Below are 24,047 nucleotides of genomic sequence, written 5' to 3' on the forward strand. Positions count from 1 at the left end.
TCTTTTTGTTGTTTGTGTATTGTCCATGTACCATGTTAAAACTATTATAATTATATCCCTCTTGGATCACATTTTACTGCAGCAATAATACGTGTTTTAAAGATGAGTTTTAAATGGGATTTCTTTATTAGCAATTTACTTATTTGGCTTGATCAACAGATATTTTACATGACAGTTACTATTCTTTTTTATCGTTGAAGTAAGAACAGGCTTAAACATTTCCTCACACATTTTGTCAACAAATGCTTGTCTTTCTGTATGAAGTCAGTTTGATGGAAGGGTTTCGAAAATATTCCATCCAAGGAACCTATTAAGCTTGTGCAAATCGACATTCATTGTTTATGTAGTTGCACTTGATAAAACTGCATGCTAGACTACACACATACACGGCACACATACACTGCTCACACACGCATAACACATTAACACATGAAAAAATAACATTCATATGAAATTCAAAAAAATAACAGGACAAAATTACACAGCATTGAGTCCAAGCGTAATAACGCTTTGACTGCTCGCTTCCTGTGATAATATATCACGGCACATTGTCAACCAAGGCTTGAGAGTAGATGTTGGCCTCTTGCCATGAGATACAAAAAGCTTCATCATAATATTTACTAACTTTTACAAAACAAATGTGCTCAGAAACAGCGCTCAGATTTACAAAAAACACTGTTTAGAAAAAAATCCTCTTCATTACAAATGTAATACAACAAGGACATTCCTTCTGGTCATACTGGCATTTCAACCTGCACGCACGTGAAATGTATTCAAAGCAATGTATGGCCTTGTTGCTGTGACCCTTTGATCAAGGTCAAAAACGAAATGCTGAGATTCAGTGCTAGTGTGCCCTTTCAACAAGAACTTATTTTCATGTCTTTGACATGTTAAGTCATGCTGGGCTCCCATCCATCTCTTAGCACAGCCAACAGCATTCAGGCCAGGCTTCTCTGCCGTGGCTTGATCCTCAGATAAAGCTGGGTAAGGAGCAGAATACAGTGTTAGTATGGTTTAACTTGGAGCTGGGGAAAAAACGTATTATATAAGTAACAGGATTACTTTTACAAATTTGATGAAAAGCTAAGCGGAGGAGAGCTGGCTGGGTTGGATGTCATTTATAATAGGAAAAACAGTCATCTAGTCAACTCTGGAGTCATGCAAAAAATATTCACTATCAAAATAGGTAAAATGTCAAATATTATTTAAAATTCAATAACATAACTACACCATGACATACCAAAAAAAAGTTTTTGAAAATATAATGCTGCTGAACTTAAAATGTATCCTCTAGATTCTATTATGTAACTGTATGCCTTGTAAATTCCACCAGTGTGTTATTATGACCATAAACATTTATGAATATGATCCCTAACGGGCTGAGGAAGTTGAACGTTCTCCTGAACGAGCGGAGGATCTCCTTCTGCTCACCCCAAGCAGGTTCCTTGGAATGTAGCCTTCTCTGTCTCCACAACGAGCCCACCACCAGTCCGTCTCCTCCTTGTCATCACGCCTCAGCACGGTCATGCAGTCCGTCTCCCTGAAGGCCAGCTCGTCGTCGCTCTCACTGTCATAGTCCCACAGCGCGTACACCACCCCTCGGTTCATGACGCCCATCTTCTCCTGAACCCCTACAAACACAAAGGTGTGTGTGCTCCATGAATACACACTCACACATTGACACTCACTCACTAGCAAGTCATAATACAACAAAGTCCTCTTGCAAAGGAGTTGGGCTGTCTCTGTATTAGGGAACTTTAAAAGGAAAGAACTACGTTCCAAGGTAACAATCATTACTAATCTGGCTATATTAAAATATATAGGCCATGATAATTGTAGTCATATTTGTGTTAAAAAGGTGTCATGTGAATAAATCAATCCCCACATCAGTGGTGACTGATGCTTGCATTCACCATATTCAACATTTACTAATTAAACGTTGGTTCATCTGGTAGACAACAATCCCTAGGGCAAATCTAAGGAAAATGGGTTGCATGGGTCGTTTATGCTAAGTTTATGCTGACACTTTAGTCAGTATTCTACACCAACCTCATCTACAAAAATGAATTTCTTGTGCCAATAAAGAAACTCAGAGGGTGCAATTATTGGAAAATATATGTATTCCCAATGGTGCACTTGCCATTCCTTATTATAGTCTTAGTTACAACTTTTTATTCTATAGAAATATACAGCTTTTAAGTTTGTATATTTCTTTACAATTTTCAGACCTGATAGGCTTCTGCCGCATCCATAATATACATGAGACAGTTGTAACAGTAAGCTGATTACAGTTGATTTTAATCAAGATGTCAAAATATTATGTTTCCCCTTGAGGGAAACAAAGGCGAGAAATGTGAAGCCCAGAAACTTACAGACTCATTCAGTCATGTAGCTGACCAAAAAAATTAACATGTATGTTTAACCTTTGTGGGCTAACAAAGTCATATACATTGTAAATGTAGTCATGAGTTAATGACTTGAATTACTTTCAAATACATCTGTTGCGCTCTTCTCTTTACACCCCATAACCCATCTTGCGTGGTAAACTTAGCAGGATTTCAGCAAAACCCAAGATTGTCATCTCCTAATCCACAACCTTCTAGAGCCTTTCTTGGTGGCCTCAGTGTTTAAGATGATAACTCACCTCCTGCTAACTTAATTTATTCCTAGTGCTATAGGCTTTGTATAAGGATTGCCCTCCAAAACTTAAACTTCAATAGGAAAAGACATTTCCTCTCAGCCCTGCATTAGACAGTTGATAATAAAAAGCCACTCATAACTGGCCCTTGTCCTCCTACATCTGATTGCCCCAGGGGAGTCTGAGTGTGGCTCTCTAATGGTCAACTTATGTCTGCTGTGCCGACGGGAACAAGAGACTCACCGTAGAGGAACTGGGAGCACTGGGCATAACCCTCCTCCATCTCCTCACACTTGTCCGCGGCCGTCTGCAGGTCACTGTAAGTGGTGGCGAACACAGCAGCCCCGGACTCAACCAGGAACTTGCAAACCTGCACGTTGTTGCAGGACGCTGCACAATGCAGGGGGGTCCTGACAGAGGGGCAGGACAGAAGGATGAGAGGAGTGTGTGAAGAGAGATGCGAAGGATGGGACGTGGAGAGCTAGGGTCAGTTGTAAAGGAAGTTTTCCGACGGCACTGTATTTCTAGATTGATATGATGACTGCCAAATTGATACAAATTCTTTATTCGAATAAAGCACGTAACATAAGCCCAAACTTTCTTTCACACAATTTGATGAGAAACTCAGAAACTCAGGAGAACTTGTTAACATCTGCAACATAGCCTTTGTGCAACCTGCTTAGCAAGAAAAACTAGGTGGCAGAAAGTGTAGGCATGTATGGTCACATGTATAAAAACGGACTTCTCTGCAGTTTAGACACAATGTGTAAGCAATGCTTTGAGTCTATGTGATATGGTGACTTTGGATCCAAGGCAACATTTTACTTGGTCTACAAAATTATTGATCAAATATTAAGAGCTTATTTATCTTTCAGAGCACAGAACCCATTTTTTCAAAAGCTGTTTAAAGACGTTGCCTTTTATTTTGAGCCAGGTTCGAGGATAGAAAAAATACATGGGAATAGTTTGGAATATTTAGACTGGAGTAGATGAACCGGTGCCAAAACGGCAATGCAAAAAGGCCTTTGCTTCAAGCCAAGGAGCTAGGGGTGGATAAAATGACTCGGCAGACGGTTTGTTACACATATCCATCTGGGAAGTTGTCTGTTTGGAAAAGGGCAGGCAAAAATACTTGGCAGGTGATTGGATGTCACATCTGTCTATCAGACTAACTTCAACCACGCTGTTGTAAAAACGTGCCTACAGGTCACATACGAGGTGTTTATAAATCTCAGAAAAGCTTGATGTATGCAGTACAGTTTCCTCCGTACACATCCTTTTACAGATGATTTTCAGTTTTACAGAGTTTGATACGACTGGTCCCAGGTCTAAACACAGGTGATGGGGAACATACGGTGACAAGGTTACAATCCAACAAGACCACAATACATCCATTCATAGAACTATGAAGACAACTGAAGATAATATGAAGATATTATAAGGTAATATAAATATATTAGTAACTTTATCACACACCTGAAAAGAGATAGTTTCATCAAATGAAGATGTAACCATCCCTACCAAATATGTAACCATCCCTAACCCTAACCCTATACTAAGAATACAATCTGGGCCTAATCTGAGACTCATCTAGTCTTAAATACAGATTTCTTGATATACATACAGTATACCAATAATTAGAAATTGATATACAATAATAAATACATATCATCGCAAAGATGTTTTATATACTCACCATCCATCGCTATCAGCTGCATTCACATTGACACCAAATTGCACCAGGAATTTGACAATCTCGGTGTGGCCAGCACAAACAGCATTATGCAGAGCTGTGATGCCCTCATCATTGGGCAAGCTGGGGTCCTCTACCTGTAGAAGACAACATCTTAGGATACCTAAGATTTTTGTTTATTAACATGGGAGGCATTTAGATAACAAGACAGAGTTTATAGCATTTAAAATGCGTCCTTACTTTCAGTCGACAAATCACCAGATACGTTATCTGATATTACCATATTAGTTACAGCAGTTCCGAAAAGCAAGGGCAGCTCATGTTATCTGCATCAGGGATGTATTAAAAGATAAAGCAGGAGAAAGAATGCAGTTCACTAATGTTCTCCATTCATCTGACAGAGCTTGAGAAGATTAACTAGACTTCAGAAAAACTTCCAAAATCCAGGAGGCAAACTCAAGAAGAATGTAAGCTGCCAGACACCCATGCTGTATAAAAAAGTATTGAATACATGTAATATCTTTACATTAGAAACATTATTTTTGATGCATTTCTTTTGTTAAGGTACAGAAACATGTTTTCAATTTGCCATTAAAGTCACAAGAAACTTGGTGATATTTGATATCAAAGTTCAATGTCTCATTTAGCATCCAAAATAATCAGAGTGAAAATAAACATTCAGAAGTATTAGAAAACCTAGTTTAAAACCAGTATATTTTTCTGTTTAGACCATTTCTCAAGACTATGTAGGCGTGGCTGATCACGTTATGATTGACATCTCGACAGCTTCGCCTATGTCAAACAATCTTTCATAGCAACAGTCACGCTCAATGGCGCAAAAAATCTGCTTAGTCCAGCCCTACAATATTATGTTTCAGCCGTCTTATTCATAATCAGAAGACAAAGCAGTGAAAAACGGTGAGCTACAAAATGCTTATTGATAGTTAGCACAATGTTACACATGCAATGTTAGATGCCACTCTCAAAGCTAGAACTATGTAACAATGCTAAATGATGGCTCTGTAGGGTTGCAATATGGCTAGTGCCATATTGTTATTTATAAATGTCTTTGAGTTTGAGTTGAGGATTTGTTGCAGTTGGGCCTGTTGGGGTTGGGACAACTGACGGGGGGGGGGTTGGGACAACTGACGGGGATTTTTTCATGATTGGTTCGCAGAATTTATTTAGTCATAAATACCCTAGCATAAGCCCTCCCAATTCAAACCCACTGTCAGGAACGCTACACAAACTTAAATGACAATATTTTGATGTTTGATTGAAACTAATGTCTAACACTTTTAGATGCTTACTATTATGTACATAACACTCTAAATTACATAGTTTTGTGGATGTGGGTTTCCTGGGGCTTTAAAACATGATAGGGTATTGTGTGTAGATTGAAAGTATTTTTTTTCTACACATTTCCCTTTTAAATTAAGTGTATAATAAAATAGGTGGGAAAAATATAATGCAGGGTCTAAGTACTTTCAGTCACTGTACATCTGTTACTATTTCTCCCCTAAGGTTCAGGTTAATCCGTGCCCACTGGTAGGACATAAAGCATTATCAGAAAGTGTCCCATTCTTAATACAGGATTAATTCCAACGCATAATTTGTATGCAAGGTCTATATCATCTAAATTCACGTTGAACGTTTTAAAAACTGGAAGTATTAGGGTTGGATGATGCAGTACTCACCCTCATATGGAAATGGGCAATTTCAAATAACTTTAGAAAATGCCAAACGTGTTACATCAAAACAAGCTTGAAGCTGACTTAAACCTTTAATGTAATTTGCCCCTGCAGTTATCTGAGTAAATGAAATGGTTCTGAATAAATATACATGGGCACTGATCTTTCTATGTGCTATGAACTTTCGTCACTGCGTACCCAGCTCTTTAAAATAGACAACAACATAGACAGCAACATTAACAGCTTTACAGAAGGTGACTGCTTAAAACTACTTTCCTAGGTCCACCTGGTAACATATGAGCATGTGCAATTACCTGGCAAGAACTTGCAGCTCTGTTTGAACTAGATCTGCCTTTAAAAAAACGGTTTGGGATGTTATTTGATTGGTTTGAGCACTGAATCAAATATTTAGTTTTATGAATCAGGGTGTATCACATTATGACAACTCTGACATTCGCTTACTAATTTAGCATAAAGTAGTTCTGTAGATAAGTGAAATGTACTATTCTGAATACGTACGTCATAGATGACCCTCTGCACCAGGTCGTACTCTCCCTCTAAAGAGGAGTCCAGCAGCAAGGCCAGGGGGTTGAACTTCACTCTCATGCCGTGGTGGATACGCTCAGAACCCACCTTCCGCAGGTTGGTCCTCTTGCCCTGAGGACACACACCAGGAGGGGGACAGCTGAGCTTTCTTGTACTCAAAGTACTACAGCACATTACAATCACAAACTTACAACATAATATATAACAACAGTAACAACCATCACAAAGAAATTAGCTATTAATAAGCTGATTAAAAAAGCAGTTTAAGCAGTTTCTTAAAGCAATCAAACGGGGAAGCATTCCTAATGGAAACAGGTAATGAGTTCCACAGCTTAGGAGAAGTGCATGAAAAGGCATGAAAAGGTTTTACATTTACAAAGAGGCTGATATAGAGAGATGGAACCAGCAGAAGAAGGACATAAGAAGAGAAACATTTTGCCCCTAACGTGCACGAAGCCTGTGGGTGTGGACCCGTACCGGTGGCAGAGTGATCTGTCCCGTCACCTCAGGAGGCTGCATGTCCAGGGTGTCTTCTCCTACGTCGGGCTCCACGGAGCTGGGATAGGGTGGAGGAGGGTAGGGGGGGTACTCCTCTAGGTAAGTCTCAGGATGGACAGGGGCCAGAGGGCAGGGCTCCTGTTCCTCCTCCTCCAGGGGCGGGGGCAGGGAATGGCAGGGCGAGGGTGAAGGGATGGGCAGACGAGGAGGAAGTGGAGGAGGCTTCTGAACGTTCTCCTCGCTCTCGACGGGCGGCGGCTCCAAGGTGCCGCGGTGCGCCCACACGTGTCCCGGGGAGCCTCCGGCCTTACCCGCCCCCACCTCCACCTCGTCAGACTGGTAGAACGAGGCCGTTGTGGGAACCCCCGCTGCGGCCACGGTCTCCATAGCAGCCAGAGTCGTCTTCTGGTAGAGAAGCTTTTGAATGTTGGGGCCGGCGGGACCCTCAGGCTCTGTGATGGAGCTGCGCTTCTTGAGGGGCCGCGGGGCGTGGTGCAGCCTCCTGCGCAGGGCCTCCAGGTCAGCATCGCTGGGGTGGCGGTGGGGGTGGGAGATGAAGGGCAGCAGCTTTGTGGGGCTGAGGGGCCGAGGGGCACGCTCCGACTCTGAACCCGGGCCCTCGCTGGCAGGGGCTACGGCTGTGGCCAGGGCCCCCTGGTCCAACTCAGTCTCAGAGACCTTTTCAGAGTAAATATTGTCTGTGGTGAAAGACTGCTGTCCCCCACTGGCTGGGATGACTGGTTTTCCATACACTGGGGGACAGAGAGAACAGAGTGAGAGAGAGTGGAAATGTGAAAGCATACTGTATATCGGAGACAATTATGTAAAAATATTTGTTCTAAATATGTTGTGTATATTCTGTCACTTCCTGTATAACCAGCTGAACTTCCTCACCTCTGGGCTGTGTGCGTGTCAGGGTGCCTGTTCCTGACTGTGGGTAGCCCTTCCCTGGGGTCGGTTGCTGTGTGTACATGGAGTAGATGGAGGAGGCCGCCACAGTTTGGGGCTTCTGCAGCAGTGGAGGTGGGGGCTCTGGAGGGTCAGGGGTGAAAGGTCGCACCGTGGCCGCCGGCGGGGTTTCCTGCTTGGGAGGCAGGGGTAGCGTGTGGCTGTGGCTGGGAACAGATGGCGGTGGACGGGGGTGGGGGGCAGCAGGTTTGGCCTTGCCAGGGAAGGTGCCAGTGCTGTAGGGGGGTTTACTAAAAATGGGAGGGCCAGGCTGGGACATTGATTTAGGCTTGCTAGGTACCGGTGGTGGCATTTTTGAGAGACTCTTTCCAGCAGCCTATGGGTACAAACATGGTAATAGCCATTTAATATAGTTTATGAAATCCATGGGATACTCACACAGTCAACAACATTCATGAATTCATGAGGTTGTTGGTTCGATTCTCTGGCCGTGACAAATGACGTGTGTACTTGGGCGAGGCACTTCACCCTACTTGCCTTGGGGAGAATGTCCCTGTACTTACTGTAAGTCGCTCTGGATAAGAGCGTCTGCTAAATGACTAAATGACTAGATGTAAATGTAAATGAATGTGTGTATTAACCTAACCAAAGGCATCTAAGATCAAATATATACTTGTATATAAACTACATTACAATGCAAAGGCACATGGAAGCTGAAAAAAACGAGTAAAACAGGCCTAAGGAACATTTTGCGAAAAGAAGGAACTTTGATGACAATAGATGCACTTTACTGGAAGATGTGGTTATTTTATACCTGTTGTATAACTGTATAATAATTACTGATCTGACACCATCAAACTTTGCAAGGCAATATGATTGTGGTCATTGTATCAGGCCACATCTTGTGTGGTAGGTGGTCTTTTCATACAAGGAGAAGGTCATCATGGGTAGCTGAAAAGTGTAGGAATACTGCAAGCTTGAGGGGCTGGCTCAGTGTGGTACCTGGGTGTCCCTGTAGAGGTCCTCGCTGCTCTGATTGTTCCGTGAGGGGATGGGGGGTGGAGCTTCCAGCATGGTGTGTCCTTTCATCTCCACATCTACCACAGAAGCAACACCACATGATCAGAATAGTGAAAATGCTGGAGTTAGTTAACAGACTGGTATAGGATGGGATTGGGCAGACGGGGACTTATAGCCTTTTCATATACAGGATGTTAAGGGCTTCTCTTTAGTCTAAAATGCATTGCAAGTACATGCTTAAATACATTTTTGGATGCAAAAAAATAGGTTTACTTGATTCTTGGGAGTGAAGGCTTGACCTGCGAGGGAGGGTGGCTGAGTAGGCGTGACCTCCGCTCGCTTCTCCATTTGAGATGGTCCAATCGGAGACCTTGGATGTCTTGGATGGATGGAAACCTGACCAATTAAGAGGATAAGGGTTTAAACACTGAGTGAACCCTGGAACTGTGACACATGATCTCCTGTGGGACACATTTGCATGTTGTAAATTAACTTATCGTGGAGCTCAGTGACAATGACTCATACCAAGAACCAGTGTGAACTGTCATTTAGAAATTGGGTTCCATGCAACCATCAAACCTAGAACAGGATGCATAGCTGTAGTCTGTCCTTATGTGAAATATAAAAATACTATTCAAGATGGAGCATAAGGACACTTGCATAGATGTTGAATCATAAAGATGCTCGTATTAGTACTCCTATCTAAATGGTCATCGCTATTTAATAAAAGAATGACCATTGTTAACAATAATGGTAAGGCTGAGAAACAAGCACAGTCGATATTAATTAAGTTATGTTGTTGTGCCCTAAATACCAAATAGCTGCCATCTGGTCAAGCCAGCTCCAAACTTGTTTTTTATCAGAAAATGTAAATATTGCTGGTTTTAGACATTAATCTACATTAATTTTAAGAAATGTTTTGACCTATTTATGGCTTTATTGGACAGAGACAGCTACAGAGAGACAGGAAATGTACGGGAGAGCCAGGGGAAGACATTCAAAATGGCCCAAGTTAGAATAAAAACCTGTGTGGCTGCCCATATGGTACACGCTCTACTCACTCAGCCACCGGGGCACCTCGACACACATGTATTTTGATCCAGTGTTTTAACCATAAACATTTTGTTTCATTAATATTTCACCTGAGGCAGGTTTGAGCGGTCTGGGAGGCGCCTTCATGGAGGAGTCGGGCATTGGTAAAGTGGCGGTGCCGTCTGGGTAGGCAGGCTTGACCAGCACCTCCTGCCGGCTGGGTACTGGGGGCCCGCAGGCCGTACTGGATGACTGAATGTAGGGGCCCACTGCTGCCACTCTGGAAGTACCACTCTGCTGAGGACTCTGGCTGTCTGTAGGAAGCTGGAGAGAAAACACACTCTGTAGCTATACATTCTTTATTATCCAAAATGCTCTCCTTATTTTGACTTATTGGGCCCATACATCAGTTCTAGGATATATGACTAAAACAACACTCTACAGTGTGACTTAGTAGACAGAGGTGGTGATTTACATATAAACAAAATGTATATAATCTCTATGCTTCACTTTCAAATTACTTTCTGTCTAAACAATACATGTGAGAGGTGAGCGCCAAAAGATTGGCAGCTCGTTCTTGTAGCACTGGAATGTTCCATCGATTAAGTGAATTGAATTGTTGTCGTTTATTAGGCTAAACCGAACGTACGGGTAGGTTATCCTTCTGCTGCAGAGCTGCCTTCTTCTTCCACAGACGCTCACGCAGTTCAGCCACCCGGCGGTCCATGGCAGCGACCTCCAAGTTACGCTTGTTGAGGCTCTCGCGCTGCTGCTGCAGCTTCACATTCTGGTCTTGGTTCAGCTTGTTCCTCACCTGGTGGGGCAAACAGAGTCAGTTAAGGAACCATATAGGACAGTAAGGGGTTTGCCCTCATGTTTTGGCCCTGGGCTTCTTAGAACCCAAAATTAAACTTAAATGTAATTCCTTTTCATTTTTTTATGGAAGCAGAACTGAGTTTGTGTTATTTTTCCAAGCATAGACATAGACTTTCAACAAAATACCAATGTTCTCTAAAATGTCATATGAGATGTCAATAAAGTACAAAATCAACTTGTGGGTCTTGTTGTTTTAAGTGGTACCTCAGGCCTGTGTTCCTCACCTGCAGTTCCTTGTAGAGGCGCTCCAGATCGCTGGTGGAGCTGGGCCCGTCGTGAGGGGGCTCCATCTTCACACTCTTCAGGGTCTCCAGCTGGCGACTCAGTTCCTCCACCCTGGTTACGGCCGACAGCAGCTCCCTCTGCTTCTGCTGGAACAAGCCATTCATCTGCTCGATCTCCTCCACTGCAAGGCCGAAAGCACGCACATACACCGATGTGAAGCCACACACACAACACACAGAGGCATAAACTGTACATACATGTATGCACAACCACACCTGTACACATTTACGGTGGCTATAGAACATCAACAGTCCATCCTCATTGTATTTTTTTTCTTCAACCTTAAAGCCAAAATATGTATCTTTATTTTGTTATCCAATAGTTATTGCATTCATCTACTGTACAGTGATAGCATAGACTTGTCATTCAACTTCTTATTTGGAACATGTAGGTCCCAATATAATAAAAATACGATTTGATGATTTTGTGTTATTTTAAAGGCAATGAAGCCTTCTCAAGGCACTATACTTTATACAGCACACATAGCTATTTATCTATACAAAGGTATAAGTGTCTCTGTCTTCTACATATAAAAGCACACAGACACTCAGTAATCCTTCAACTGCCAAGTTGCATACATAAAAAGAGTATAGTAAAATGCTTATAAGAAGGCATTTTTGACTATTTTAGTGGTGCGTGACATAACTCTGGATTAAGAAATTATTATAACGTGTGTGAAGTCTGTATCTATGAAACCTTTTACACCAAAGCATAAATGAATAAATCTCTATCAGTATTCACAGCCATTGAAATTCTTTCTGGTTTGAAGGTCAAAGGGATGTCAGCCAGAAACAACATGCACCCCCTCCCCACCAGCAACATCCCCGCCTCTTCACCCTCCTCCCAGCTGCCCACTGCTCAGCCCTCCCCCTCGGCCCTCCCTCCTCCGGTCACCCTCCGCTGCACACCCTCCCCCAACTCCCACAACCTCCCTCTCCGCGTTGTGGCCCAGTCGCCCTGTGGCTAATCCAGTGAGCCGCTAACCTAGTTTGCCATTGCTGAGGCGTTTCTGCTCCACTTGGCCCTTCAGGGCCCGCACCCTCCTGAGCTTGGCCTCCTGGTTCTGGGCGTTCTGGCGGAGCTGGTGCAGCCTCTCCTGCTCGGACGCCTGCTGCTGCTGCTGTTGCTGCTGCTGCTGCTGGTCCTGCAGCTTCAGGTAGCGCAGGCGCTGCTCCTGGTCCACCATCACACCACCACATCAGTCCCAATCAAGCATTCCCATTCAATTTACCTATCGCAGATCGACCAATAAAGAACTACTCTATTGTATTTCATTCTATGCTCGACTCAATTTAAAATATGCCTGCTGTTTATCCTTGCTAATTCGTAATATTTTATATTCTTAATATAGTATCAATCAGTGGTTGCTTTATCTTTTGGACATATGTTTTAAAATATACTCTATTTTTATTTTTGTAGTGCTGGGATGTTGTCATAGTGTCAGTAGTATTAAATTGGTAATTAACATAATTCATACTATGAATTTGCATTAATAATATAATATCTATACTTTCAAGTTTCAACTTTTTTTGTCAAGTGCACCTTAACAATAAAGTTATTGGCAATTTTCTTTATAGATTTACAGGCTTTGGCTTGGGGAATTAACACACCTTTGAGGCCAGAAGTTGCTGCTGAGCATTGATCTGTTGCTGTTGACGTGACGCCATTTCCTGTAACTCTGACAGGGTAATGTCCATGCGAGGAGGAACCTGGGGACAATAGAGAACATCTCACATGGAAGTCTTGTACAACACGGCCTGTACAGCACAGTCTGTACAGCGCAGTCTAGTCTATAGAGCACATTCTGTACAGCACAGTCAGAGGGGGGGGGGGGGGGGGTGCTGGTGGTGTTTATGATTGGCAGGTAGGTGGAATGTAACTCTGTATAACTCGAGATGGCTATCAACTCGGTGTCTCACGGTGAGACTTGAGCACCTTTCAAAATAAAAGCGCACCATCGGAAGTTCGGTAACTTATAATATAATATATATTATAATATATATTATAGATATATTTTTGACGGAGCACTGCCTATAGCCTACAGCACAGTCTAACAACATAGTTAACACAACACAGTCATCCAGAACAGTCTCACAGCACAGTCTCAAAGCAAAGTTTGCTTCTGCATTTACTGTCTGTAATTCACTACACATTTCAATTCACCACTACTAACTACCAATGAAGTGTATGTATTTTCAAGAAGTTCTAATACATTTTACAAATTAGATTTTGATCTGATACCAATGATAACAGTCACTCTTTGACAAAAATATCTTGCTTTTCTTAAATGTTTGCATATTTTCACTCACTCCATTGTCCATGCGTCTGTCCACTGTTCCCTTCAACATGTTTCTCTTGGCTAGGTGCTCCGGAGCTCTCGATCCACCTGTTGAACCACATCACATTAGTGTGAAGTGTGTGTGTTCTTCATGTGTCTGTACACCGTTTTCTGAGAGCAATGTTGATCAAGGATTTGACTATTTTCTATTTTCTTATAATGCAACACTATTAACAATTCATTGTAGCTGCAAGGAACCAATACATTTCATGGAACCAAACAAATATTTTAATTAGTTTAAATATCAAAACCAATCCAAAGCCATCTATACCAAAAAACCTTAGTTATAAGGATCTCACTGCTTTGAGTCATGTCTATTAAATTTGGGATTAATAGGTACAGCCTAGTTACAAGTACAACCAAGTTTGCACTGTAAGTTTAAGGACACAGTCTTATGTAAGGACCAGCAGTAAACCAGGCCTCCTCCACAAGACTGTCTTGTCACACCAAACACGATCCAGTTATGTCATTACGTATTTTGGCAAAGGTTTTGTAAACGGCTGATAAACATGGCCCTATCATTAAGTCATGGGAAAAAATAAGACTATACATATCTGTAAATATCAATGGCTAGTTGATGGGTCACAACATAAGCTTTCCAGTTACACAATCCAAAATCCCAGTATTCCGTGGGGTACACACTGACACCCACCCACGTGCACACACACACAAGCAGGGCAGGGAGCCAAGCTGGTTGTAATTGACTACAATCATGCTCCCAAGACTAATAATAAGCTCTTTGTTCGGCCACATCACTTCCACTGTTGCATACCATGGCTTTGTCCTGAGTAGGGGTTTTGTCTAATAATGCAACTGAAACAAACAAGGGTTGCATCAATCAACCATCAACCAGTTCAATGCATCTATACAGCCAGTATATTGTGTTATTCTTAACATATATTGTATAAAGTGATTTGTTACATGGAATCTAAGAACAGAAAGACAATCTTGTCAAATGAAAAGCCGTAAGACTAGTTCACCAAGAGAAATTACAGTTTTCATTTCTTAGGTCCATCATGGTGCTCTTATACTTGTAGAACATAAACACAATTCACTAATGTTAAACCACCCACCTAAAAACAACAGCAGACTGAATATCTAAACACTCAAGCAAAGTTCATACCATCCACTAGGGGCTCATTTCAGCCAGGAACCTAGGAGGAAGGTTTACATAATCCTCTGTGTGCCACATGACCTGGCAGGGACTTCTCTGACACGACTATGACAGTGACCTGTCGTTGGCCTTTTGCAGTTTCAGCAACCCTGGCTGAACTGTGGGGCTTGAGAGGACACAATTCACCCATTGCAGTGCTAGGATGTGGGAGTACACAGACAAATCACTCAGTGTTCTCTGCAATAGCTGTGTCCTTCTGCAACAACAGCACTGGGGTTGGAATTATCTCTATGCTGTTAGAAGTGCTTGGCATTGAGCCATATTCAAAAACCCATTCCATATACTACATACTTGTTCCACAGACACAGAGTGTGCCTAAACTCTAATACAGTATTTTTTTCCTCTGAATAAATGTACCTTGAAAAGGTTGGATTGTTCTCATTTCTTTCAAAGTGACATAAAGCCAAATTACCAAAAGGAATTTTTTTATAACCCTTTACACTCATCTTTACCAGGGGCGACTGTATGTATAAGTATAATACATGTATTATTAATGAGCACCACAAGTTTTAAACTTGTCTGTGGTATACACTACTATGTCACTAAGAGAAATGATTTAGTATCATATACAGTATACAAATACAGAAATGATTTACTATTGTCAGGTGACAAAGGGTTGACAGGGAGTTTGTATCATCAGTAGCATCCTCGGCAGATAGTCAAAACCACAAATTCAGCTCATTTAAAACAGCTCACTTGTATTCCAGCGAGACATATAGACAGAATCTCCAGAGTAAACAATGGAAATGGGTATGGTGTGTTTGTGTGTGTCCTCACCTGTCTCCCGACAAGGCGCTCGTTCGTGGCGCAGGAGAAAACGAACCTCCCCTCTCTGCTGACCCCAACGCTGCAGCACATCCAGCATCCGCTCACCATCATCTATGGCACGCTCTGAGAGCATGGAGTACACCAGACAAGGAGTCATCACATGGCTTTTAAATTAGTCGTTTAAATAGGGATTTACTATATAGTGTTGAACTAACCACTAACTTGCTCAACTAATCATAGAATAGAACATATGAACCAGAGTCAGTTGGCAGGTAATGCAGCACTAATAAATATTAAATTGTAAAGGGGGAACAACTTGCTTCCTTTTTCAAATACATACATGATTAAATAAGCCACAGGCTCTCTAAAGCAACAGACACATCAGTTATTTATTTTGCTGTTCAATACGCAATATTTTTCTTGTTTATAAATCCTAATGGTGAAGCATTACACCTAGCAGCAACATGATCAGTTTGAGTCCAAATCCTGGGCTTCACACAGGCACCCTGCACTGACCTTGGAGATGCTCAGTGGTGTTTAGTGACTGCTTTCCTCAACTCAAGTAAAAAGTTGACCAAAGTAGCAAGTAAGTGTCTGAAATTGGAAATAGTCCAGACAAAAACGTTGCTTGCTGGCTATTCTCTTCCTTCTCCATGTTGCATACAGGTTTGGCCATGATTTTGTTCCAATACATGTTGGGCAAACATTTTAAGACACAACAAAGTAGGCTGGACATCAGTATGGTTTTGAAAATATGCTTTCAAAAAAGTAAACAATCAAATTGTAATGGACGGATGTGTGTGGATGTGTTGACAGTCACCTGTTCCTCGCCACATTTCAGCCAAATAGCAGTCGCCCTCCCCTGGCTCTTTACACAGCTCCACCACATCTCGGCACAATGTTTCTGGTGTCACCGGCACTTCTGTGAAATGCTGGTCATTGTTGCTAAGGAACACGGTGAGGAACATCTATAGCAGGAAAATACACAAATCAGTGGTGGACCTGTCAGCAATATGTATAATCTAAATCTAAATCAGATTTTAAAAGTTAAAAAACATTAAGTGTTAAATTTCAAACGTTATTATTTTGAAGAAATTGTGTCGCTAAAGGTACTTTGGTTGTTTACGTGGATAACCTTCTAAAGACACTTTAAGAACCCTTCTTTTGAAGATCAAATCAATTCATAAACTGCCATTTTATGGAACTACTGTACAACATGGTTTGTGGATAGTTAGTTGTCTGTTTGTTGGTAGTTAGACAGACATCTAAACAGGAATCCACAAAATAATCATACCAAGGTTGACATAACCTCCATTAAAAACACAATTGGTGTTTTTCCAAGCATGCTGCATGTAACTGAGCTTCACGATGGGGTGACACTGTGAACTCAGATGACTGCTACGCTTCATGTATTAGTGTTGATGTTTGGAACACAATTATGTGGACTGAGATACTCCTTTTTAGTGTGCCTTAGTTTACTCAAAACTACTAAGGACTTGGAAAAACAGAAACAATAATAATTAGCGCACAACATTTTTCTGCCTCCCTACAGGGACTGAAGCAGATGGTCACTTTCTGTTTAAACTCCTTGTTATAGTTTGATAACATGCTGCTTTTATGGATCCTATGAATGTATCACTTGATTATGACAACAGGGAATTCAGCAAGTATACACAGTGAGCTTAAGCATCTGGCCACCCAGCCTGGAGACAGAATGAGGACAAGCAGAGGGCCTACCCCAGAAATGTCCCTCAATATATGAGGGGTGAATGCAGTGGAGGACACTTTCCATAAAAATATCTGAGCTGCTTCTCTTAGTAAAAACTATGATGAGGAGGAGGTGATACAAAGACACCCTTGGCAGGAAGCTGCCCTCTGGAGATGCATCCTGTCCTTTCCGCTCTGCTAGAAAGGTCAACAGTTCCACCTACAATGCACAAACACCAAAGTGTTTGTGCAACAACTGTTTGTGGGGACAATAAAAAGAGTTATGAAGTGTGTCAGCTATTTTCTCACACCATAAACAACAAGCCAAGCCATTTCTACTCAACAGACAATGACTTATACTAACGTTTAACAGGGGGTGCAGTAGATACTTTTTGCCTGATAAAGGTCTGATGACCTCAGGCAGGTGAAGTACTGCTACACCACTGAGGGAACAGATGAATGATGACACAGGGTATTTTATTAGAGATGGCCACAACTGCAGCATTTCAGCCCCTTTAATATCACAGGTACTTACCATTTAGAACAGTCCCTCAACTGTGTTAGGGGCCACCATTTTTTACATTAGATTTCTTGAACCAAGAAATAGCAGGCCTAAATATTTGTTAATTCAGGTTGAGGGTATTCAACTAAATGAAAAATGCTTTGCTCTGGAATTGCTAGCCAGAGAATACCAACTGTCTGTTAGGGTGGAGACACACTGACTGTCTCCCCACCTTCAAGAAAAGGCTCAAGACGCACTTGTTCCAGGAGTACAACGGTACTTAGGAATGTTTGGCTGGACCTGATGTTAGTTTCCTCCAGGATCACAATGACTTATTGAGAGACTTGTTGCTCTTGTTGGTTAGTTGTAACTGATTTAAAATGATTGTACTCGCTGTGAAATATATTATTGTTACTTGCTTTTTCCACAGGTACACATTGAGGTTCAATGCTGTTTAATTGTAACTTGTGTAACTACATGTTCTTATGGTTCTTACCTTTGGGACTTATTTGGTTTTCACAATGTGTGCTTCATGTTTGGTTACCCACAATGTTTGGGGCTATCTCGTTATGTTCAGTGACCTATGCACTTTTGTAAAGCTCCCTCTTGGAAGTTGCTTTGGATAAAAGTGTCTGCTAAATGCATAAATGTAAATTTAACTGGAATATCATATGATCTCCTTTATCAAAGTGGCTAGGATATATTTCAAATTTAACCAAGATTTTACATGTGCGCCAACAAATTTAGTCTAAAACCATCTATGATCCGCACAAGCTGTCAGCAACAGGGATAAGGACAGAAACATAATTATGTTGAGGCAACAGTATGAAAGAATCCCGTCTTTCACATCTGCCACAAACATCTGCCACTGTAACAAAAGTGGTTGCTGGACATGTACAGAAGCAAGGCTAAACCCCTTCACAATGCTAACTGTCAAGCAGTTGAAAAAGGAAATAGTCTGCTAAAACCAGCTCCCCCTTAATCCCATTTATGTCTAAAAAGTAGGTCTCAAGTGTCAGAGGTTGAAAGTTGAACAGAAGTATGTCACTTCTACTTTCACAATGTCACATTTCACATGTCATCTATTTTGGAAAATTGGAAGAGACAGCAGATATACAACCCTCTGTGTCCCCTGGGAGCATACAGGACAGTGTTTAGACTCTCCTTTCCTCTTCCCTATATATCAGCACAGAACATCAAAGGCCATGCAAAGTGCTCTACTTATTGTTTATCGCTGTAAGGGTTGGACTTTCAATAAAGAAATGTGTACCTGATTCTGGATGACAAGGAAAGTGTTTCCTCCCTCCCTATATGAGATAATATGGAAATTAAACTATTTCCCTTCTACCTTTGTACAATATTTCCCAACCATTCGCCACAGCTGAGCTCATGCTTTTAAATGTGTGGTTTAAATGGTGATTTACAATATAGTGTTAAAGTAATGTGTAAATAGTAAAAGGGGAACAACTTGCTTCCTCCTTCAAATACATACATGATCAACATTTTGATGTGAGGGTGTAAATCATATCATCCAGCCAAAGGCTCTCTAAAACACATTTATTTTTCTGTTCAAGATTTTATTTTATTCTTGTTTAGAAATACTCAAGGAAAAGCATCCCTCCATGCAGCAACATAATCCGTTTGAGTCCAAATGAGACCACTCCTGAGGCAGTTGAAATGCAACCCTAAAGGAGAGGTTAGTTGGACTCCCTGAATAAATCTAGGGAGAAAGGCAGGGCATGTCTTACAGAAATGCTCTGTTATTCTGACAAAGCAAGACTGACTAAGAGGTAGTTCAACTTGTGGTGTCGCAAGGCTGAAAGAATTGGACGGTCGCTTAGAGCCAGTTGTCTGAAGTCCAGGGCTAACAGTTAAAACTCTGTGGACTACAGTAATCAATTACTTCATTGTTAACTGTCAGTGTAATCTGGTGAGGTGGCACCTAAAGCCAAAACAGTGAAATCACTGATAAAGAATACAAAAATAAAGTTGTAGAAAAAGCTGCAGTAGTGCTTCTGTACCCCATTACTTTGGCTGTTGGCTTGGAGGATGTTGATACTGTAGCTTGAGGTCAATTAATCCTGGGTGCTGGAGGTCTTAATCCCAATCGTAATTAGCAGCAAAGCTGCTTGTGTCTCACCAGCTCAACAAAAACAACCTTGTTGGAGTCGCACTGACGATTCTTTTCCACATATTTGTTCCTTGCTTTGACAGCACTTGGGTGCTCAAATATAGGTTTTGGAATAGGACTTGAAATGATACACATACATATATTCAACATTGATAAACACGTTGAACTGATATGTTTAATATACCATAACACACACAAATTTGAGAGCCAATTTGAGATGTGACAGCAGACCAGTGACAAGCACTGGGGTAATCCAATCTGGGGGATTAATTAATTATTCATGGTTGCTGACAAAACAGCAAACAAATGAGCATCTGTTGATGCATGAATTACCTGGCTAACACAACAGAGTGGAACACTTGAGATCCCTAGAAATGTCCCTTTCTGGAGGGATCGTTTATAATGTGCTGCTACTGTGCATGTGAATTTGGGTCTGGACTCTTGGTGACAGGCTTGCGTGCCACCGCCGGTCTACTCCCAAATGTTTTGAAGCTGTGTCCCTCGTCTAGGCCATATGGCAAGGGTCACGTGACGTTACAGTTGGATCAGCGACGCACCCCTCCCCCTTCGACAGCGCACATTATTCAGACAGCAGGACACTGTGCAAGAATAACAAAAAGAAGATTGCTAACCTTTCTGTGATAGTACTTGTGCACTAGCCCTTTTGGTGAGGGCTTTGATCAGTAGCACAGTCACATATTTTATAATGTGAATCTAAAAGGCAGATATGTGAGGAGTGTGACTGTGTGTGTATGGGTTTTTGTCACTGTGGCAACGGTTGCCAAGATACACCGTGAGCTCAGGTTAGGGCTTCACAATGGAAATCAATGGAAATGTGACCTTGGTAGTTTAAATAGGCCACAATTTATAACTAGTCTACTAGTCATTCCCTTTGTCTGTCACCACTGACCTAGTAAGAACATCCACAGCATAGCTGCAAAATGAACACTTGCCTCCAAATGAACCTCTCTTTTTAAGCATGTTGAACGTAAAAGAGCTTCTCACAAGATTGGGATGGAACTGGATGCAGACATGGTGTCACAATTGTTGGTCAAAAAAGATTTGACCAACATTATTGGTGCATTACTTGGCTAGGCACTATGTGTAAACCCATGTTGTGGTTACCTCCCAACATGAGGAAATGTGGCACACAATGACTTAAACTTAAATGTTTCCATCAGAGCCATTGTATTAACACAATGCAGTGAACTTCAGTAAACAATTTCTGCTTTGTTGATTTGGTCGCATCTACTATCTGCCGTCAGCCATGTAATAAAGGAAATCCTTAAAGCGGCACTCTAAATAAGAGGAGCATCATGTGTTTTACTGACTTGTACTGATGATCTTGGCTAATTGAAAGCAAGAGCACAGAATCAATACAAGAGCCTATACAGAGCTCACTCATAATCAAGGACGTTAAACTGCTATGCACTTAAAAATATATTAAATGGAGCAGTTTCTGAATATTTTACTTCCAACTGGCATGCCAGTGCGATAAACCCTCTGACGAAACATAAGACCGGTTCTCAACAAATTGCACGCTCAGAATATGATAGCTATCTTGATTTACCATTCTGTGCACTGTACGCTAGCTATTCTTAGAATACCAGTTTCCCTATTGAGAGTGAAGGATGGAGTGCACATGGAAACTGAAAAATATGCAGGTTCCTATTGACAGGGGACAAGTTTACACTAACTTCAGAGCTTTTTCACATTTCCACAGCAGTTTTCCTGTGACAAGTATGACTGACTCTTTTTGGGGGTTTATTGAATAATGTTAGGCTGATTCACTGCAGCTATGTAAGCTTTAGGCTACTTCTTAACTTCAAAAAACAGCCAGTAGACGAGCCAGAAAAGCTACTGAATAAAACTAGACCCTTCTGCAGGCTTCACTGTGACTGATTCTAAAATCAGTGAAGGTCAAATGAGGCATTTCATTAGCAGTCTCTGAGCGTATTCTTTAGCAAGGTCTATCCTCAGTGTTTAATATCCACCACACACCAGGTTGTACTTGACGCATGCATTTCAGTCATTCAGTAGAAACGGAGAATGACCTACAGAACGTAAAGCTTTGAGCTACCCTTTTTCTAAATGTGGCGTTTTATATATGGCTTTGGTTTTGTGACAAATGATTGATTCAATGAACTATGTGAAAATTCATTTAAACAAGTTAAACAAGTAAAAAAAAAACCTGGAAGCTGTACAGGATTATAAAAGTTTAAAATGGGCCACATACAGTGTAAAATAGGGAAGGATGGACAGTAGCCTACCTGCGTCTGTAAAAAATCATCATAAATCATATTTAACCATTGAGAAATTGTGTGCATGATTGATTGACACTGGATACAATGCATTATTATAAAACTTGTTATTCAACATAAACACTTTAATAAAAAGGTGTGGCTGTTGAAACTATGGTAATATATTTCAAGAATGCACAGTGCCACATGCAACTATGTTCACAATAACCAACCGGTGTTGAATATTTGGACAGTTGATTATCAAAAGCAACGCACAAAACAACAACAAAAAAGGCACACCCGTTTTAACTCACCGGCATCATTTTGATCGCTTGACAGGGGTTTGTTCAGCGTCGCCTCCACTTAGGCTCCGAAGAAATAAATCTCAAATGAACGGGGGGGGGGGGGGGGGGGGGCTATTGATAATCCAGCCGTGTAGTCAGATCCAATCAGTCTTGATACTGTCTGCCTTTACTGCTCAATTATAATATGCATGCTCTTTATTGTCCTCCTCTCCTAAATAATATGTAGACCTGTTGCAATGTGCCTCTTTTCTTTAAGATATTGATCTGTTGCCAAATAAATTGTTATCTCATTGCAAGGTCCGGAGGCCACCAGATTGACATGTTCTGATACCGAATTTGATCAAGTTCAAATTGCAGCAGCCCAATTATTGATATAACAACTGATTCTTCTGGTACGCGCAAACGCTTTTATGTCCAGTAAATCCTCGATGTCCCAACTGTGATGCAATTCATTTAGGATGCTGTGCCTCTCCGTCCTCGCGTGTCCTATGCTTGGCTCCTGTCCTCTCAATGTATTCAACACGGAGTCGACAGACGACAACCTAACCCTGAGTGACGCTGAAGGCTTCTATGGCTAATCCCTTAGCAACGTTAAACTCCTCCCTTTTACCGTGCGGTGCTGGTTGAACAATCCACGTCCAATTATTATAGACCACAGAGGCTGTATGTTTATCGCCCCCTTCTGGCTTTGAGTGAAAAGTGTTCAATTTCCAAAGGGGTATCCTATGAGAAATACGTGGCTTGTGGAGTCACACAAAAGCTCAGAAACTTCCCTTCAGATGCAGCAAGTAACTACATAGTAGTCTCATACCAGGTACAACAAGTCAGAGCTGTAGTTATGATGGGATCCTGGTCCATCTTCTGGCTGCTGGCCTGGAACACAAGCCCACCGTCCTCTGCCTAAACTGATAGACGCCAGTGCGGGCCTCTGCTGATGCTCTACTGATCTGGAACTCTGGATGTTCTGTGTTTCACCATCCAATTGCACATGTTCTTTTCTTTTTTACTGCTCATGCTGCATAATTATGCCTCTGATCTACACCTCTGTGTGTCACCAACCATCTCTGGAGGAGTGTCGTGGATTAATAATCTAAGTTTTTACCCAATATCCGAGTTTTAAAACAGCACGGAAACGGCAGCAAAGTATGATGCAAAGTGTTTATTCGAATCTAACACAAAGGATTGATTCCAACAAACGTGAGTGTGGTCTCGAGATCAGACTGGAATTTTTCTCCGGACATTTGCTTATATATTTACTCTCCATTATTTTATGATATTTTATCATTGGTACATTATATATGGTCACAGATGCATTTATGTATTTCACACCCGGTTGGTCAATTGTCACAAAATTTACATTGCCAGTACTTTTCCTCTACCTTCCCCTTCCAGGGCCCTCGTGAGGCCTTGCCGCCCAGCTGCACAGGGACACTGAGTTTAACAACATAAATCTGTCCCCTGATGTCTGGCGCTTGTAGTTCTCAATATCTGGGCTTTGTAGTCCTTCATGGGAAAGACCTACACACATACTTCTCTCTCTTGCACTCAAAATCTATCTATCTGGACTTCCACATTTTGGCCTTTATATTTTCTACGTTTTAGTGGTAATACTAATCAGTCAGCTTTGCATCTGTTTTTCAGTAATATAGCAAATAAAAGTAATAAAGGTGATTAAGAGGTTCATTTTCAATCAT

The 24,047-nt window shown here is 41.5% G+C and overlaps 1 protein-coding gene across 1 annotated transcript; it reads right to left on the minus strand.

The window, feature by feature from the left end:
* Positions 1-60: 60 nt before the first annotated feature.
* tp53bp2b (tumor protein p53 binding protein, 2b) lies at positions 61-22,915 on the minus strand. Its single transcript, XM_062447898.1, has 18 exons — positions 22,363-22,915; positions 16,289-16,436; positions 15,478-15,591; positions 13,498-13,574; positions 12,799-12,897; positions 12,173-12,362; positions 11,128-11,309; positions 10,677-10,841; positions 10,138-10,351; positions 9,269-9,391; positions 8,978-9,072; positions 7,961-8,351; positions 7,046-7,818; positions 6,542-6,679; positions 4,335-4,468; positions 2,882-3,048; positions 1,432-1,631; positions 61-980 (listed from the first exon to the last, which is right to left on the minus strand). The coding sequence occupies exons 1-18, from the start codon at positions 22,369-22,371 to the stop codon at positions 939-941; spliced, it is 3,261 nt and encodes a 1,086-aa protein (XP_062303882.1). The 5' UTR covers positions 22,372-22,915; the 3' UTR covers positions 61-938.
* Positions 22,916-24,047: the final 1,132 nt, after the last annotated feature.

This window comes from Osmerus eperlanus, chromosome 22 (assembly GCF_963692335.1).
Source record: "Osmerus eperlanus chromosome 22, fOsmEpe2.1, whole genome shotgun sequence".
NCBI classification, from domain to species: domain Eukaryota; kingdom Metazoa; phylum Chordata; class Actinopteri; order Osmeriformes; family Osmeridae; genus Osmerus; species Osmerus eperlanus.

Coding starts and splice junctions, on each gene's coding strand:
- tp53bp2b (XM_062447898.1), bottom strand. Junction 13,575..15,477: donor AGCGCCTTGTCGGGAGACAG/GTGAGGACACAC, acceptor GTGGTTCAACAG/GTGGATCGAGAGCTCCGGAG. Junction 10,352..10,676: donor AGCAGAAGGATAACCTACCC/GTACGTTCGGTT, acceptor TTTTCTCTCCAG/CTTCCTACAGACAGCCAGAG.